Below are 15,376 nucleotides of genomic sequence, written 5' to 3' on the forward strand. Positions count from 1 at the left end.
ACGTCAAGTGATTTGTCTCCGAAAACGGGAAGCATCCTTCAATAAGCTCCACGTCTCTAAGTAAACGCACCTGGCTCTGTACGTGGCTTGAATGATTGTATAGGACCACACCACGCCTATAACTGGCTCAAGAATACCATGGGCTCGTCCGAGAAACGCGCTGGGACATCAGCCTGGATGGCCACGTTGACGGTTGTCTGCATGCTCCGTTATTGCATTGGGTCACTCACGCCCAATGAGCACTCGCCACACCGACAGAACACCTGCCGCATGACCGTCCAAGACCAGTTCCGACCCATTATTACTATCCATAGTCCCGTTTGCTCCGTATCGGACATTCCTGTGGCCATGACGGATGACTTCCCGTCGTTCGAGGAGTGGAAGCGCTTGAGATTCTCGCAGACGCCTAATAAGTCTACTGATGATAATATGGAATCTTCCAACGCAGGTGGACCCGAAGATGCTCATATAAACTCTCACGCTGGGTCATCGGCCTCACCCAAAACGCTCGAAGACATAGTGCCAACATTACGAGTCCCACTCACTGACAGGTTCAACTATGCATCGGTTGATTGCTCGGCAAGAATACATTCTTCCCACAAGGAATCAAAGTCTCCCGCTTCCATTTTATCTCCTAAGCGTGACAAGTACATGCTCAGTCCCTGCGCGACACCCGGTAAATTCGTCATTGTTGAGTTATGCGACGATATCCAAATAGGTATATTTGCGCTTCAGGATCCGGGTCTGTAATTTACTGAACTACCTTATAGACACCATTCAACTGGCAAATTCTGAGTTTTTCTCCGGGGTATTCAAGGACATCTCCGTCAGCGTCAGCGTGGAGCAAAAGCATTGGAAGCACGTTGGTACATATAGTGCCAAGAACATCCGCACAGTTCAGGTGCCTCGGGTCTTTCTCCTTCAGGTGCTCTCTCTCACAAGCTATTCTTTAGTCGTTCCACCCTCCACCAGATCCCCACTTTTACCGTTATGTCCGCATTGATTTCTTGTCGCACTACGGCTTGGAGTACTACTGCCCGGTCAGCCTTCTGCATGTTTATGGGCTTACACAAATGGAAGAATACAAATGGAACGAATGGCAAGCTGCAGGGCGAAAGGAACGTGAAGCTGGTGCAGAAGCGGAGTATTTGGAGCTTGCGCACAGCCAAACAGAATTAATCAAATTGACCAGCACCGCCGTAGGTGCTACGTCGTCCGTCAATATAGGGCCGACAGAATCCACGCCTGCGGAGAGGCCGACCTCGGGCCAGGACACTGTTGCTGAGGCATCCAATTCCGCAGCTGCCAGTGCTACGTCCGCCGTTGCCGCTGATATCCAGTCAACGCACACCCATACTCCAATTATTGTGCCAACCGAGACATTAGCAGCTCCAGAGGCTGAAATCGATGATATAGTGAATCAAATCATGACTGGAGGGCCCGTATATGCGTACGCTGCGGACGAGAAATGTGAGTTAGTTGGTTCACATCATCAGTTCACGTCTCTGACTACTCGACAGCCAACGCTTCCAGCAACATTCCAGCAGAGTCTGAGATTTCATCGACCGCACCATCTGCACCCGATCCAGCTGCCTCTGCCCTCCAATCTACCGCCACTCATGCATCTCCTTCGGAGTCCTCAACTCTTGCGCCGCTTAATTCAACAGCAGTACGCTACGTACGCTCTCCGACAGATTCTTCGACTTTGCGGTCCACTCGTCCGTCTTCCTACTCACCATCCCCATCGCTAGCAACCGGGGAGAGCGTGTATCGTAATATAATGAAACGACTTGTTGCCCTGGAATCGAATAGCTCCCTGAGCGTAAAATACATTGAGGATCAGGCGAAATCTGTCCGAGAGGCCCTGAAGAAGCTCGAGGATGATGTTGGGAAGCTACAGACTTCGGTGGGATCATCTACACTGCCGTGTCACGCATCAGGCTCATTATTTTGGTGATAGCATCAGCTTGCGCTTCGGAAGGCATTGTTGGAGCTTCGGAACCAGAAACGGGACATGGAAGTACAGAGGATGGAGTTCGTGACTCAGCTTCATACCTTGTCAAACGAAGTTAGGTATCCGGAAATCAGCTGAATCGCAGATCTGATAGGCCTATTTCTTTTAGATTACTCTTGAAAAACGACTAGGGGTTGCTCAATTGTGTCTTCTTCTAATGGTTCTGGTTTTCATGACATTTACACGCGGTGCAAGCCCTGGAGGCTCGCTGTTTGACGAGCTTTCAGTTCCAAAAAATTCCATGCGCACCGGTAGACGACCAAACCTGTTCTGGCGTGCCAATGGGCTAAGGACAAACTCCGAGCCGGAGAAGCCAAATTCATCCTGTACGTCCTGTTTCCAATGCTCGTGTCACTTGACGACATAACTGACTAAGAGTGTAGCAACTCTCGCTCAGCAAGCAGGGACGCCTTCCATCCAAGGGAGAACCCCAGCATCTCTGCCTAACATTCGGGCCGTCCCCGCAAAGGACGTCCGGGCGCCTCAGCTCCCCTTGTCTCGCTCCTCTGCCACAAAGATGGTTGACATTCAACCACGTGCACCTGTGCTCCTCTCGCCCTTCCCTGAGCAGTCCCGAACATCCCGAAGCAAATCACATCTTCGAGGCTCCCCACACACACCACCTTCATACTCATATCCATCTCTCGCTGAATTGACGCCCAACATCATCACAAACAACGCGCCAGGGAGTTCGCGGAAAGCGCTTGCCAAAACATCACATCTTCATGAAACATGGAAGCGCCAACGAGTGTCTTCGTTTACCAAATCGATCATGCTCACGCCATCAACACATTTGACATCATCCACTGCCGATGAAAATCGCGAAGATGTATTCATGTCAGGTGGAGGCAAGCTTAGACCCAAAGGGCGACACAGAACCAGAGTAAATGGGTCCTTGGATATCTCCATAGGTGGTTCGCCGCGAACTAGAGCAAAGGCGAGGGAGTTGCAAAGCGTTTCATCATCGCCCAGATTCGATCCTCATCGATCCTCTCCAGACTCCCCCCGCGGTTCTGTCCTCTCTGCGCGTTCAACCCCACCTCATCCCAAATTACAAACCACCCGAGGCGCCAACGAAAGCACAGATGACACATGGGAGGATACGTCTTCCGCTGGCGAGAATGGGGACGATTCCACCGTTGATATGACCTTGACCAAATCGCGGCATTTACCAAGTCAAATCATTCAGAACTCACTAAGCGACGCTCAAAGTGAATGCACAATGAGCCAGCCGCTTCCGGTACTTCCTAAACAAGAGTTGGCCCCGGAAAGGGTCTTGACCAACTTCCGGAAGGAAGATCCGGTTGCGCTGTACTTCGTTACTGACCACACGGCTGCGAGCCTGAAGGATTCCCCATTGGCACCCCCTCTTCACGAAGGAAACGCACAGTTACCTGCTAATCCCTCGACAAGTTTATCATCAACGGAGCGATGTGTTCTGATGACACCCCCTCACTAATCAGAAGCAGTTGACCGGTTGACCGAACATGATTGATATCCGTCCCCACCTCTTACGCATTCCATGAACATTTTTCGCATGCTTTCAGTTCATGCGACCTTCCCCAACCTCTCCAACTCATGCATTCAGATATCCTCTCCATACATGCCATCTATATTACCGCCTCCTGGTCAATTATTGCACCCGTGCACTCCACTGTTTAGCGGTCCAGTACCGGAGCTGTGTAGAAGCAGTGATGAACTATTTCATAAGTGTCTGGCGCGCCATCTACCACGAAGTGTGTGCCTGAAGATATTCTGGAGAAAAGTGTATCACATCCACAGGGACTTTGGAAGCGCTCTGTGCCTACCACGTGTGATCTCAAAGGCTGGATGACTCAGGGGGTCAGAAAATGACTGCGAAATAGCTAGCTAACTTACTGGCGAAAGTGACGGCAGCTGCCGGGATGCTGCGAAAGACCAATGGTAAAATGAGTGTCGCAATTCCGAAAGGCGTGACAGTTCTACCCACGTTCGTATCACTGACGAAGATCCATGTTATAGGAGTGAGATGTTCAGCACATTTTCGAAACGCTTGCAGACGCACAAGATGGAGTCAGCCCGCGATACAACCCCTTTCTGTGGACATATGAAAACCTAGAATTTAGCACAGGAGAAGCACCTACATTCCGCCTTCATGGTATACGGTACCAAGCTCGCGTGCAATGTAGGTAAGACCCCCGGTGGGCGGTTTGGGTGCCAGCTGAACGCGGGACTTGACAACATCTACACAAACGCTGTAAGAGTGATGTGGAACAAAAAAGGATGATATTACCACGCACCTAATGGATAACAAGCCAGCCAATATGATATCTAGGAGGTTGGCTGCAAGGTTAACTCGGACCCCTGGGGAATGATGTACATACACCACCACAAGATCCACTTGCTAGTAAAGCCCAGATGGGAAGGTTCTCGCCATATCTGAACTTAAATTGTCTCTTGGTATACTCGTAACCGGAATAAAATCTGGACATCGTAATCAGACGATCTGAAGCATGGCTGTCATGACAGTCTTTGCTTACCCTGCGTATGCAGGTATTTCTCTTGCCACTGTCACCTACAGTTCGGCTGCCCTTCGAGATAGTCGCATATGAGACGAAGAGAGAGATGGCCGCACCCAAAACCCTCGCATGATTCCTTTGCGGAAACCCCATTCTTTCCACAAGTCTCTAGCGACACGAGACAAGCGTTTGTCGTCAGCACCACCGTATTGACCCTGCATTCGAATTTTGAAAAGTTCGACTGAACGTTGGAGATTGAGAACTCAGCATGACTAGAGAGGGTTTGCATCTTACCTGGCCCAGCGAGAATCGAGTTCACCGCGCCAGCCATCCCCCCAGCAACAGCTGTTTGGGCTATTGATAAATCAGGGAATGGTGAGATCATTTTGCGGGAGACGCCATAAGCACCAAAGAGCAAAGAGTTGACTCCCGAAATCCCGATCAAAGGAGACAGCGTCCCTGCTCCACGGTCAGACGACATATCCTGTTTAGCCCGACCAACATGCCTTTATACAAAGCAAAAAAGCCCTCCTTTCGAACAGTCTGGATGAGAATATCCATCGGACCTTTCTAGCAATGACGGACTTTGGATTCCACCATGCCCCATGTTTACTGGACGTGCTTACAAACATTCCCTCTAAGCAAAATTTCAACTAAAAAAACTGAACAACGCGCGTTTAACGTACTCGATGCTACCTGTGCTCTGGTCTTCACTGTGTCGAGGGGCTGCCCGACAAGAACTTGAGCTGCACCCGCTACCGAGCCTGATATTAACTCAACAAGGAGCGACGGGCGTCGCTCCACGCGACTGTCGCGTACTGCGCGTTCAGTCCCCTCTTTGCTCATTGCGCTTGGGTTGATCAGCTCTATTCGATCACCGTGGGAACTTCCTACGATCTCGTGATAATGGTGTTCACTTCGTCGACGCCGATCGACGATCGTGCCAGTCTCAACAAGGCTATCGAGTCAACAAAGCTTGAAAAAGCAGATATCGAGGGAATACGAAATACGACGTACGCCCCCCAGGCCTTCGACACCTCCCCAATTCACACATTTTTTTCCTCTAAAAGGGCTGTGTTAGCTAGGTACACTCAAGAGAAATCCAGGCCTCTCTTCGATGCGGAAACACAATGCATTCTTGCAGTCCCTAAACCATTTGAAACTACACCACTCTCTTCCTTTGACTTCTTGAAAGACCTCCTCTCGAAGGCTCAAGCGGGAGCTGTTAGCCTATCATGTTCCAGCATTCTTGCTGGTCGTTCAAGCGATTCAGACGAGTTCTCAGATGTTGCTTTCTATGCAGGAGATCTCGAGGATGAAGGACGGGTGGAGGAAAGCACTATTAGCAAGCTTGGTCTATCTAACTTGTTAGAAGTGGGAGAGGTCAGTTCGATTTGCAACACTAAACCACGGAAGAATCCCATCGATATAACCTACCGGGGTCCAAAATGCAGATTATCCCCGTGAAAACGGATGCCAACACCTTAGCAGCTGTCTCAGCCATCCCACAAAAGGATGTCGAAGCCTGCTCCAACGAGATATCGCTTTTCAACCAAGCATTATCCAAGTTGGATTCACGCTTAGAATTCACCGTTGAGCTCCCGGGTGATGAGGAAGGCCATGTTATCCACTTTGTTGTAGGGAAGTATGAGGAGAAGTGGTGCGGCCTGACCACAGCTAGCATCCAACTGGAATGAATCAGCCACTCGAATTTGTGGTATTGACAAATTTAGAGCCCCGTACGCAATAATTGTACGACACAAATTGGGCCTCTAAATGGCGTTTGTGCATCATCGCTGACAAGCTTCCTACCCCCTCGGGTGAACAAGTGTGATGAATTCATTCTAGAGTTCGGAACTGTGCCTATCGGCATATGTGGCTAGGGTGAGGAGTGGGTGAGAGGAGCATGTAAAGCAGTTGTGGATATCTGGGTCATCAAGTGCGGAAGCGCGGAGCGTCTGGTGCTGAGAATCAACATCACGTGTTTTTGATTTCTTGACGCAACTTACCGCAAAATTTCGGTAATTGCACACTCGGCGCCTATACTCTAGTTCTTCGTAACGGCACTAGTGATTGCCTGGACCAGTTCTTACCGTGGGGATGATGGCCACTCGGTCTATGGTATCGCAGCTGGCGTTCCATTCAAAGCGTTTCCCTCGGTCTCTCACTCGAGGGCCAGCCATCGTTTCTCATAGAGTACCACATTATAGACTACTATTAAGCACGTCTGCTAGGCTACGTAGCCCGAGCAATAATACTCCTCAAAATAGCTCATCATCAAAACCTATAAAATCGAAACCCCCCATAAATACAACGGGAAGCACGTCACACACTTCCATTCCCACTTCGAATCCTTCCCCCTCATCCCCTGTTGCTCCCTCCTCGGATACTTCTTCACCCCCCTCAAGTATTCTACCTTCTTTGGACTTCACTTCTGAAGAACCTCTCCACCCTCAAACAACTGGTGCCAGGTCTGCAGGGCAGTCTCTTTCCAGTATCGAACGCAAGAAGAAAATATATTCCCGTGTCGGCATAGCTATGATAGGTCTTGGGCTCATTGGGTCATATATATATGCTGGAAGAGAGTGGGGGGAGAAAGAGAAAATTCCAAAAGTATGTAATGCCCTGATTTGTCGGTCACAGAGCTCTTGCATTAAAAACTTCTTCTCAAGGGTGCAGAAAAATCAGGCTTTTTTGGTCGTGCAAGCGCCAGAATATCCCGTAATTTTGACGTGCGTCTTTGATCTCGTATGCTTTAATCTAGCACTGATGATATTCGTTGGGGGGAATACCTTAGTACTTTGACAAGCCTGCGTGGGACGAACTTCTGCCCCCTCCACTTCCACCACCGCATGGTCGACCCTACACGCTAATTTTGTCACTCGACGACCTACTTGTTGCTTCAATGTGGGACGTAAGTCGCCAAAACCGCTTCAACTTCGCCTAATAATCCATTCGTGGCTCAGAGGGAGAATGGTTGGAGGACAGCCAAACGTCCTGGCGTGGAATATTTCATTGGTTACCTGTCGCAATGGTTCGAGGTTGTGGTCTTCACGTCCCAGATATCCTTCGTAGGTATCTGAAAAAAAAAACGATGTGCTGCACAAATCAACTCATTGTCCCTTTTGACTTGCACAGACAGCAATACCGATCTTGGAGAAGCTTGATCCGTACAATCTCTACATCTCTTACAAGCTATTCCGAGAATCCACCCGCTCAGTAGATGGACGGATAGTCAAGGACTTGTCGTATCTCAACCGCGATCTGTCAAAGGTGATCGCAATCGGTACACAGCCTGATCATTTGCATCTCCACCCCGAAAACGCGATTATCCTCCCGAAATGGAGAGGTGATCATCAGACTAAGGGTGGACTTGTCGGGCTGATTCCGTTTCTGGAATGTGAGTGAAAGGTCCGACCTTCAGGAATAAAGGACCCCACTAATTGCAATTTTTTTTTTGGCGGGCCAGCAATCGCGATCCACAAGACTGAAGACGTACGCCCCGTTCTGAAAGCGTACGCGGGAAAGGATGTTGCTGTAGAATATGCCAAGAAAGAGGCGGAGAGCAAAAAGAAGCACATTGAAGAATGGGAGCGACAAGGCGGTAACAAGAGTGTTGTGGGAGGATTTACCATGAGTTCACTGTTCGGTAGTGTAAGTTGGAGCTCGTCACCCTGCTCCGTGACTGATGGAAGTTATTCCCACAATCATCAGTCGTCTGGGACTCGCCCAACGAAGAAGGGCCCACCACCGACCTATCTCGAGGCCAAGCGTGCAGAAGCTCAAGAATATTATCGCCAGGAACTTGCTTACTTCAAGGCTCAGGAACCTCAGATGCAGAAAATGATTGAAGAAGAGCGTGAACGGCAAACGAAGGAGATGAGTGGAAGCCTGTTTGATGTTATTATGGGGCAGTCGGGGCCTGCAGCCATGCTTGCTAAACTCGAGAAGGAAAGAGAGGAGAGGGAAGAACGTGAGCGAGAGGAGAAAGCCAGGAAAGAGAATGGAGGGAAATAACCTGCTTACGTAATACAACTGGCGTATCTTTATATATTAACCCCTGATGGTTTTGAGAGTGCTGCACGGATGCACGGACGTATACGATTCATGAATGAGAACCGCGCGATATTCACCTATACAAACGCATATATATCCCACGAACGAAAACGGCTCTGGCAACTTGACTAGGCAGGCTTCTCTTTAGTGGGAAGAGACAATGTTAACGATATTCACGACTACAGCAAGTCACGTAGTAATACTGGATATGCAATATTGCACATGGGTAAAATCAAGTTCGCAAAAGTGGACGTGCGTACTTTTGTACCCTGAAACGACAAAAAAGGGGGGTGTGAATGTTATGAACAGCGTTCCAAATATGGCAATGCGTCTCCCAGCGGCTCACTCGTAGCACAGATGTAAAGAAATATAACTAGTGATTTTGGGTCAACGTCCATGCGTGGAAGTATACAAAGGAATGAATTACGATGAAATACTACGCAATGGAACTCCTGTGCGGACTTGCGCGCTTAGCTAGTACAATCCTCCACATCATCCTTCCCAATGTGTCCAGATTTGCGCTTGCACCGTGTTGGGTTCAAACCATCGTGTTATGCCGCCTTCTAGGGGGTACGGGGTCACGGGGATTCGAGCTGTTGTGCATAATTGAATCGGTAGCTCAGGTCTCGAAACCCCAGACCGAAACTAACTCATGCTTACTGGTTGATATGAGGATTGTCGAGACTCTGATATCGGCCTCTGTGCCTGACGAACAAAATGGGTGAATGATGCTGCAAAAGTGTGTTGCCAGGGCGCACTGTTGGAGTCTGAGGACGGGCTGAGGAAATGCGACCTAGAACGGGCTCTCAAATGGGGACTTGAAGTCTGTCAGGGATGCATACCTGGTCGCTAGTACTAGGAGGAGGATTAGTGGGTGGAGGCTTTGGTAATAGTAGTAGAGTCAGCCAACTGGGATCAGCCCCTGGAGATTACTTGCTCACCGGGGGTCTACGCCTTCCATTTCGCCTGCGGTTAAAGCCCCCACCTGGCACGAACTCGTCGGATTCGATCGAGTTGTCCTTTGAATCATTAATATTCTCAGAAGTCGACACGCATGATGCACGGGTGTTGAGCTGTGAAGGACGCACAAAGCTGTCATCACGTCTGCTTGAACAAAGACCCATAACTAAAGAAAGAACGCTAGCGAACAGCACTCAGTTCCGTGCTACATGAACTAAAATGATATTATGAGGCGATATCTAGTCTCACCTCAGTTCCGTGCTACGTGAACTGAGGGAGGACCCACAAAGATTCTGCTTTTATAATCAGGCGCTCTGAATAGCCACAACTTTGGCAGCCAAGATGGCTAAGAAAGGAAATAATAGCAGCGGAAAAATGCTGAACCGTGAGTTGACCACAGCATAACATCCATTATCAAGAAGTCCAGATACGCGCGGTCCACAACCAGTGAAGGCTTCGGGGACAGATATTTTGGATACATATTACTTATGTTGGACGATTCTAGGAGGTAACTCGCTCGTACCCCATTTCTGTATCCATGGTACATCATCGCCGACGGCATCCGGCGGGGCCGCACCCGCGGGAATAACACCATACCATCCTTATCAGTCAAATGGTCCAGGTTCCAATTCAGAAACATCGGGAAGATATGTATCTCCTTCGGAGGGAAAACGGTGGCGGGTCGCGTCAAATGCAACGGCGGCCAGTCGATGGTCCCCTGTGCGCGCGGATAACGAACTGCTCTCAAATCCCCTTGTTACAGCGGTAAAAGGAATAATTACTACAGCCTCAAAGGGAATTGGATGCTTCCTCATTTGGTAGTACGGACCCGCAGAGTGATTTTCGCGAGACAGCTAGAGTGAGAGTTTGTTTCAAAGGCCTGCGGATCCGAGATGGCGTCTTCCGAGCGGGGGCGCTTCTACTTATTCTCAAGATACCACGACATGGAAATGCATGGTCCGGCGTCAATCAAAGAATTGATGTCATCAACACCCACGACTGCCTTCGATGCTGCAGGGGAAGGAAAATTGCATCGGACCGATGTTGCCGGGCTTGCCACCAACTGAATGACCCCACGGGTTACATAAATGAATATGCAACTGTGGAAGAACGAATGTGCAGTACTAGTCTAATCTTCTGATATGGCACTGATGCGTGGTCGACCTTACACGCTAATTTTCCTTGACGACTTGTTGCTTCAATGCGCGACATGGGTAGTGCCCTGACCGCCATGCACAACTATATCGAATAACTCATTTGTGCTGGTGTCCAATCCTTCATTGGTGAGTTAGCGATCGCAATCCACGGGGCTGGGGATGTACGTCACGTCTGGAAGAAGGAATTGCCATAAAGTACTTACACTGAGAACGAAGCTAAGAGCAAACAGAAGCGTGTGGGAGCATGCATGGGAGCTGCAAGGCAGTAACAACTGCTCAGATCATCTTGCTTGCTTGCAGAGACTCATTATTCGCTTCCCATATTGAATAATGAGGGCTTCAGGGAGAAAGGGGACAAGATACTTCGGAAATATGCATAGTGAACGACTCTAGGATCCGACCCGGCCCTTTATTCAGAGCCGAACTCAGCCGCAGCCTTGGGCATAACCGCATGTCCGTTGCGATCAACCCTCCTTCAGTATGCCGCATTCGTAGATAGCGAATAGCTTCCAGAACCGCATGGCGGCTGGGTAACACCGCGCGGCCCACTTTCTCCCATAATTCTCATGGACCTATCACATATGACCACACTTCAAATGGTTTTAACGGGGTTCAAGCCGGAAATACGTTGGCCAAGACACCTTCGTTAGAGTGGAAACAGGAGTTAAGTTGACTAGGTTGGTCGATCCTTATGAACCTGCTGCTTCCAATTGCAACCAAAGTGTCCAACGAATCCATTTCCTGATGACCCTGTGTTCGAAGAGTGTGATCATGAACTGGGGATTCCTGGGCTATACCAGGACTGTCCGTGATAGGAATGATTGGCTATCATACATCTGCTGTCACCCCTCCCTCGTCCATTCCCGTACAGGGGATTGAATGGCACCCTGACCCCCCATTGTTTCTTTCTGGCGCAGCCTTTACAGTAAATATCGCGAGGGAAAGTGAAAGCTCTGCCTTAGCGTTCTAGAGAGGTTGGTCTCCAACCAGAGTAGGGCGCAGCTCGTACATGGAGGGCATGGAAGTGGACTACCCACGCCCACGTGTAGTTGTTATCCGATATATCCGTACTACTACATGAGAATTGATATCCTCAATACGCGTCTCTGTCAACACTGCTGTCCGTGACACGTAGGTTCGATCTGGCCCGTGCATGTCCCAGGGATTGCCGTCCCTTTTTGGGGGTCCAAAAAGCCCGAAGTCGGCCAACTGAAAACGGGAAGATTGGGACAGTGAATTGCGATGTTGGTCCCGGTGTATATAATCATTGTCGCAAGAGTGGTGACCCTTCTGACTGCACTTTCCAAATTATCCCGACTACATAATCTAGATGATATGAAAACATAAATTTGAACCTTGAGTCCAGAAGGGCTAGATCCTGTCAATTTGGTTGATCTCTGGACAAACAAAGGAATGGGCACAGAAGCTGGACTTTCCCGTGGGTCAGGGATTTTAGTCGTCAGCGTCAGTGATCCCTCCCCGGCTTGGGTCCGACGGACCATACCAAATAGGAGTCGGCAGTGGAACGTACATCATTACGTAATTAGGACATGTACCACCACGTTTTGAGTAGAACAATCAGCTCAGAAGGGGTGTTCGCGCAAATTGAGCAAGCGCGATCCGATCAGAGCGTAGTACCCACGTGTGCATGAAACGCGATCAGTTTGCTTGGAGTTGATGCAGGTCTCGAAGATGTTCTCTCGTGAGTAAATGAGGCAAACCATTAACATCAAGATGTGCTTTCCATACGCCACGGAGAAATGCCGGAATTAGTGTGTACGGATGACTGCACTCAGCGCACTTCCGGTAAGCGAGGCCAGGCATTTGCCCCCGACAGAGTTCAGGGAGACCCTTCGTAGCACGTGTGCGAGCAAGGTCCATTTCTAGTCATAGTCCGTCAGCGAACGAACGACTTCAAGAAGCTCGGAATTCCAAATTTGTGAGGGAAAAAGGAAATGAGAGTAGTGACAATTAAAAATATCCAAGCACGCCACTGAATGTGCACAGGAACCCAAACCTACATGACAGATCCTATCGTAGGTCGTCGCTTGAAACCCGAAAGCGCAGCACACACTCTGACCGCTCGCTGAAGTTCTCCTTTCGAATATATCCATGAGTACCATTATGGTCCGGATCAAACCCTGCTCAAACTCTCTTGAGGGAAACCGCACGCCTTCTCATCTGATGCCAAGCTGAGTGGTGATGCCTCGTCACATCACATGGCAGTACGGCCATCTTATATTGACACACCGGAATCCATCTTCTGGTTGAGGGGGTTCGCGTGTGTAGCTGGGTCACGTTTCCATGGAGTCACGCTTGAACGGGCATACATCCAATGGCAATTGAACAACTCTGCATTCAAGTCATCTTACTCTAACCGCGAGTCCACTCTCCGACTTACCGGCTGTGTGAATAGGCCTTCATCAAAAGTCCGCGAGGACTGCATGAGCTTGTGCACCAAATTCTGGAAGTAGGCAGGGCTCCAGCCTCTATGACTTCGTAACATACTCTGAAAGGGCTGAAACGACATGTTCGATCGTTGGTTTCATCAATGGATTCGTATTCCCCCCTGACCGGGAGCTATTTTTACTTTGCTAATTCCGCCTGGAAATCCAAGCTCGTGTAATTACTCCTCAGGAAATTTGGCATGATTCCCACCGTAAACCGCGTGCTTATTACTCCTGTATCTTATTCCAATTCGAGAATCCATGCTGGTGGGCCCTCAAGGCTACCCTCAACCCTACGTCACTGCCTCCTCAGATTGCTCCGGCTGTTTCCCCCCGAGCCCGCTTGCAACTTCAGAGTTTGACTTCACCATCACTTTGGAATCCATTTCGCACTGAATAGCTTCTCACCAACCAAGTTGGGGGGCCAATCTTTGTCAGACCACACAGGAATGGGCTAAAAATGTTTATGGGGGCCTGCAATGACTACTTGACGATGCGACACGGCTGGTGTCGCTTGGGGCTAAATTTCGTTCCTTCATACTTATCCAGGGAGCCCCTAAATAAAGTGTTTTGTCGCTTTGTTGACTTTGTCTCATTGAATCTAAGGGTACAGAGACCGGGTATGCACCGAATAGATGAGCATGTTTTCCTTGTGCTGTAGGGTAACGTTCCGACAAGATCCTACTACTGAGAACAGGGGCAGGACCTCGAGCAAGGCCTGGGTTGGCGCGGCAGCCTTTCTAGTTCCCACCAACCAATGAGAAGTCAGGGAGCAAGGAGGCACAGACGATTAATGTTGTCTATTATAAAACAATAATGCTATCACCATGCTGTTCGCCCCTGCCTACGTCCTGGTCCAGATTCTGCCGGTCTCAAGGACATTGTTAACTGAGCGGTTACACCGCGTCGCTTCGCAGATAACACATGGTATGATGCTTTCGGGGTCCCCTGGCCGTGGATGGCCGAAGTGTGCTTCTAGTTTGTACAAGGACTGGAAGCGCTCTGATGGCGAAGGAAGTAATCTAACACGAGCATGACCCAACTCGTTTTCCATGAGGATGTTTCAGCATGCACACCGATATGTGTGTGTGTGGAGGCCCTTGTGCACAGGCTATCACACATGTGATCCGTGAACAATCTGGACTGGTAGCCCCGTCGGGAATGGAAGCCCCTCAGCGCCGAATCAGTGTGAGAATGTTAGGATTTCATTATTTAGACTGAAATATTGTTCCTGGCGTCTCGTCCCACGGTCCAAGCAGCCTTTGTAGTGAATGAATGGGGCCGGAAGACTTCCTTCGCCATCAATGCCCGTACAAGCGTGTGGAGCATCAGAAGGTGACGCTTCGGCTATCCACAGCGCTGTGTCCTGTCTAATCTGTGAAGCCAAGCAACCAGTACCATATGGTATTGCATAGGAATCTTAGTCGTGGTTTCTTATTTTCCCTCACCCTCCCTCGAGCTGGAATCGACAATTCAACTGAAGCACTGACACTAATCAATCGATCTCCTTCAACATTTGAGTCAACATCTTCAGCGTCTACCCTCCCCCTTGTGTTTGTTCCCCGAGACGTAAAGATGATGGCGCCAATTATTCACGCTAGTCAAAAGGTCAAATTATCAAGTGGCGTATAATACACAATCGAATCGACCCCTGAGATTGATGTGAAAGTCGAATCCATCACACACCTCGGCAACTATACCTCCCCAAACAATTCCCTACGGACGCCTCTTTCCAACCAACCGACTACTGTGGGTCCTAGCTATTATGTGCCCTGGAGGAGATGTATTCCAGAGGCCGGATTGTTTATGGTCGGGGCTGGCGCCGGAATAGGCGAGGTGACAGGATCCGACACTAGTCTATAGTTTCAAACCCTATGTCTCCTAACAGCAGTTGAGGTAATTTCTGAATGGAACGTTCTGGGAGAACACATCCCTCAGGAAAAGAACAGCATCTGCAGATAATAGAATCACGTACGCCAGGATGGATACATGTTAGTGAGGTCGAGAAGGATATCGAAAAGCAAAGTGAGACTTTGTTCTGCTTCCTCGACGGCATGATCCTGTGCTGCAGAAGCGCCACGATGCCTCATGTCTTGAATGAAAACTTCGCAAGCAGTGTAGTAGTACCACTAAAAAACACATCGCCAACCCACGATATGTCGATGTGATGGCTTTAGCATTAGGGAGAAACTCACAATTGAGTCCAGATTCGCTTGCACAGGCATCAGGCCTTCAGAGGCCCTT

The 15,376-nt window shown here is 49.4% G+C and overlaps 4 protein-coding genes across 4 annotated transcripts; 3 read left to right on the forward strand and 1 right to left on the reverse strand.

Annotated features, from left to right (window-relative positions):
- The first annotated feature begins 1 nt into the window (after position 1).
- On the forward strand, positions 2-2,739 carry EI90DRAFT_2627156 (UNC-like C-terminal-domain-containing protein). Its single transcript, XM_039053352.1, has 6 exons — positions 2-718; positions 771-901; positions 954-1,470; positions 1,521-1,906; positions 1,961-2,068; positions 2,124-2,739. Exons 1-6 carry the CDS (start codon positions 139-141, stop codon positions 2,379-2,381), a joined length of 1,980 nt encoding a protein of 659 aa, XP_038910183.1. The 5' UTR covers positions 2-138; the 3' UTR covers positions 2,382-2,739.
- An 885-nt stretch (positions 2,740-3,624) lies between these two features.
- On the reverse strand, positions 3,625-5,395 carry EI90DRAFT_2626501 (mitochondrial carrier domain-containing protein). Its single transcript, XM_039053350.1, has 13 exons — positions 5,199-5,395; positions 5,019-5,078; positions 4,807-4,971; positions 4,629-4,753; positions 4,534-4,568; positions 4,378-4,477; positions 4,294-4,324; positions 4,138-4,237; positions 4,059-4,090; positions 3,984-3,993; positions 3,893-3,921; positions 3,823-3,840; positions 3,625-3,769 (listed from the first exon to the last, which is right to left on the reverse strand). Exons 1-13 carry the CDS (start codon positions 5,356-5,358, stop codon positions 3,741-3,743), a joined length of 894 nt encoding a protein of 297 aa, XP_038910184.1. The 5' UTR covers positions 5,359-5,395; the 3' UTR covers positions 3,625-3,740.
- Positions 5,396-5,398: 3 nt separating this feature from the next.
- Positions 5,399-6,332, forward strand: EI90DRAFT_3081659 (uncharacterized protein). The gene is made up of 3 exons (XM_039061952.1): positions 5,399-5,525; positions 5,583-5,895; positions 5,967-6,332. The coding sequence occupies exons 1-3, from the start codon at positions 5,419-5,421 to the stop codon at positions 6,207-6,209; spliced, it is 663 nt and encodes a 220-aa protein (XP_038910185.1). The 5' UTR covers positions 5,399-5,418; the 3' UTR covers positions 6,210-6,332.
- A 148-nt stretch (positions 6,333-6,480) lies between these two features.
- On the forward strand, positions 6,481-8,587 carry EI90DRAFT_3081661 (HAD-like domain-containing protein). The gene is made up of 7 exons (XM_039061953.1): positions 6,481-7,125; positions 7,185-7,244; positions 7,310-7,426; positions 7,479-7,583; positions 7,651-7,912; positions 7,982-8,166; positions 8,227-8,587. Exons 1-7 carry the CDS (start codon positions 6,613-6,615, stop codon positions 8,527-8,529), a joined length of 1,545 nt encoding a protein of 514 aa, XP_038910186.1. The 5' UTR covers positions 6,481-6,612; the 3' UTR covers positions 8,530-8,587.
- The last annotated feature ends 6,789 nt before the right edge of the window (positions 8,588-15,376 follow it).

The sequence above is a fragment of the Cantharellus anzutake genome, assembly GCF_015039405.1.
Source record: "Cantharellus anzutake strain C23 chromosome Unknown EI90scaffold_87, whole genome shotgun sequence".
Lineage (NCBI taxonomy): Eukaryota > Fungi > Basidiomycota > Agaricomycetes > Cantharellales > Hydnaceae > Cantharellus > Cantharellus anzutake.

What these genes read in the sequence shown, in the direction of transcription:
- EI90DRAFT_2627156 (XM_039053352.1), top strand. Translation starts at nt 139, where the DNA reads ATGGGCTCGTCCGAGAAACGCGCTGGGACATCAGCCTGGATGGCCACG. An exon ending in AGAACATCCGCACAGTTCAG is followed by an intron (nt 902 to 953) that starts GTGCCTCGGGTC and finishes GCTATTCTTTAG; the next exon opens with TCGTTCCACCCTCCACCAGA. An exon ending in TTGGGAAGCTACAGACTTCG is followed by an intron (nt 1,907 to 1,960) that starts GTGGGATCATCT and finishes TTTTGGTGATAG; the next exon opens with CATCAGCTTGCGCTTCGGAA.
- EI90DRAFT_2626501 (XM_039053350.1), bottom strand. Translation starts at nt 5,358, where the DNA reads ATGAGCAAAGAGGGGACTGAACGCGCAGTACGCGACAGTCGCGTGGAG. An exon ending in GAAATACCTGCATACGCAGG is followed by an intron (nt 4,478 to 4,533) that starts GTAAGCAAAGAC and finishes TACGATGTCCAG; the next exon opens with ATTTTATTCCGGTTACGAGT. An exon ending in GTATACCATGAAGGCGGAAT is followed by an intron (nt 4,091 to 4,137) that starts GTAGGTGCTTCT and finishes ATATGTCCACAG; the next exon opens with AAAGGGGTTGTATCGCGGGC.
- EI90DRAFT_3081659 (XM_039061952.1), top strand. Translation starts at nt 5,419, where the DNA reads ATGGTGTTCACTTCGTCGACGCCGATCGACGATCGTGCCAGTCTCAAC. An exon ending in GAGGGAATACGAAATACGAC is followed by an intron (nt 5,526 to 5,582) that starts GTACGCCCCCCA and finishes TTCCTCTAAAAG; the next exon opens with GGCTGTGTTAGCTAGGTACA. An exon ending in ACTTGTTAGAAGTGGGAGAG is followed by an intron (nt 5,896 to 5,966) that starts GTCAGTTCGATT and finishes TCCAAAATGCAG; the next exon opens with ATTATCCCCGTGAAAACGGA.
- EI90DRAFT_3081661 (XM_039061953.1), top strand. Translation starts at nt 6,613, where the DNA reads ATGATGGCCACTCGGTCTATGGTATCGCAGCTGGCGTTCCATTCAAAG. An exon ending in AGAAAGAGAAAATTCCAAAA is followed by an intron (nt 7,126 to 7,184) that starts GTATGTAATGCC and finishes CTTCTTCTCAAG; the next exon opens with GGTGCAGAAAAATCAGGCTT. An exon ending in TGAGTTCACTGTTCGGTAGT is followed by an intron (nt 8,167 to 8,226) that starts GTAAGTTGGAGC and finishes CACAATCATCAG; the next exon opens with TCGTCTGGGACTCGCCCAAC.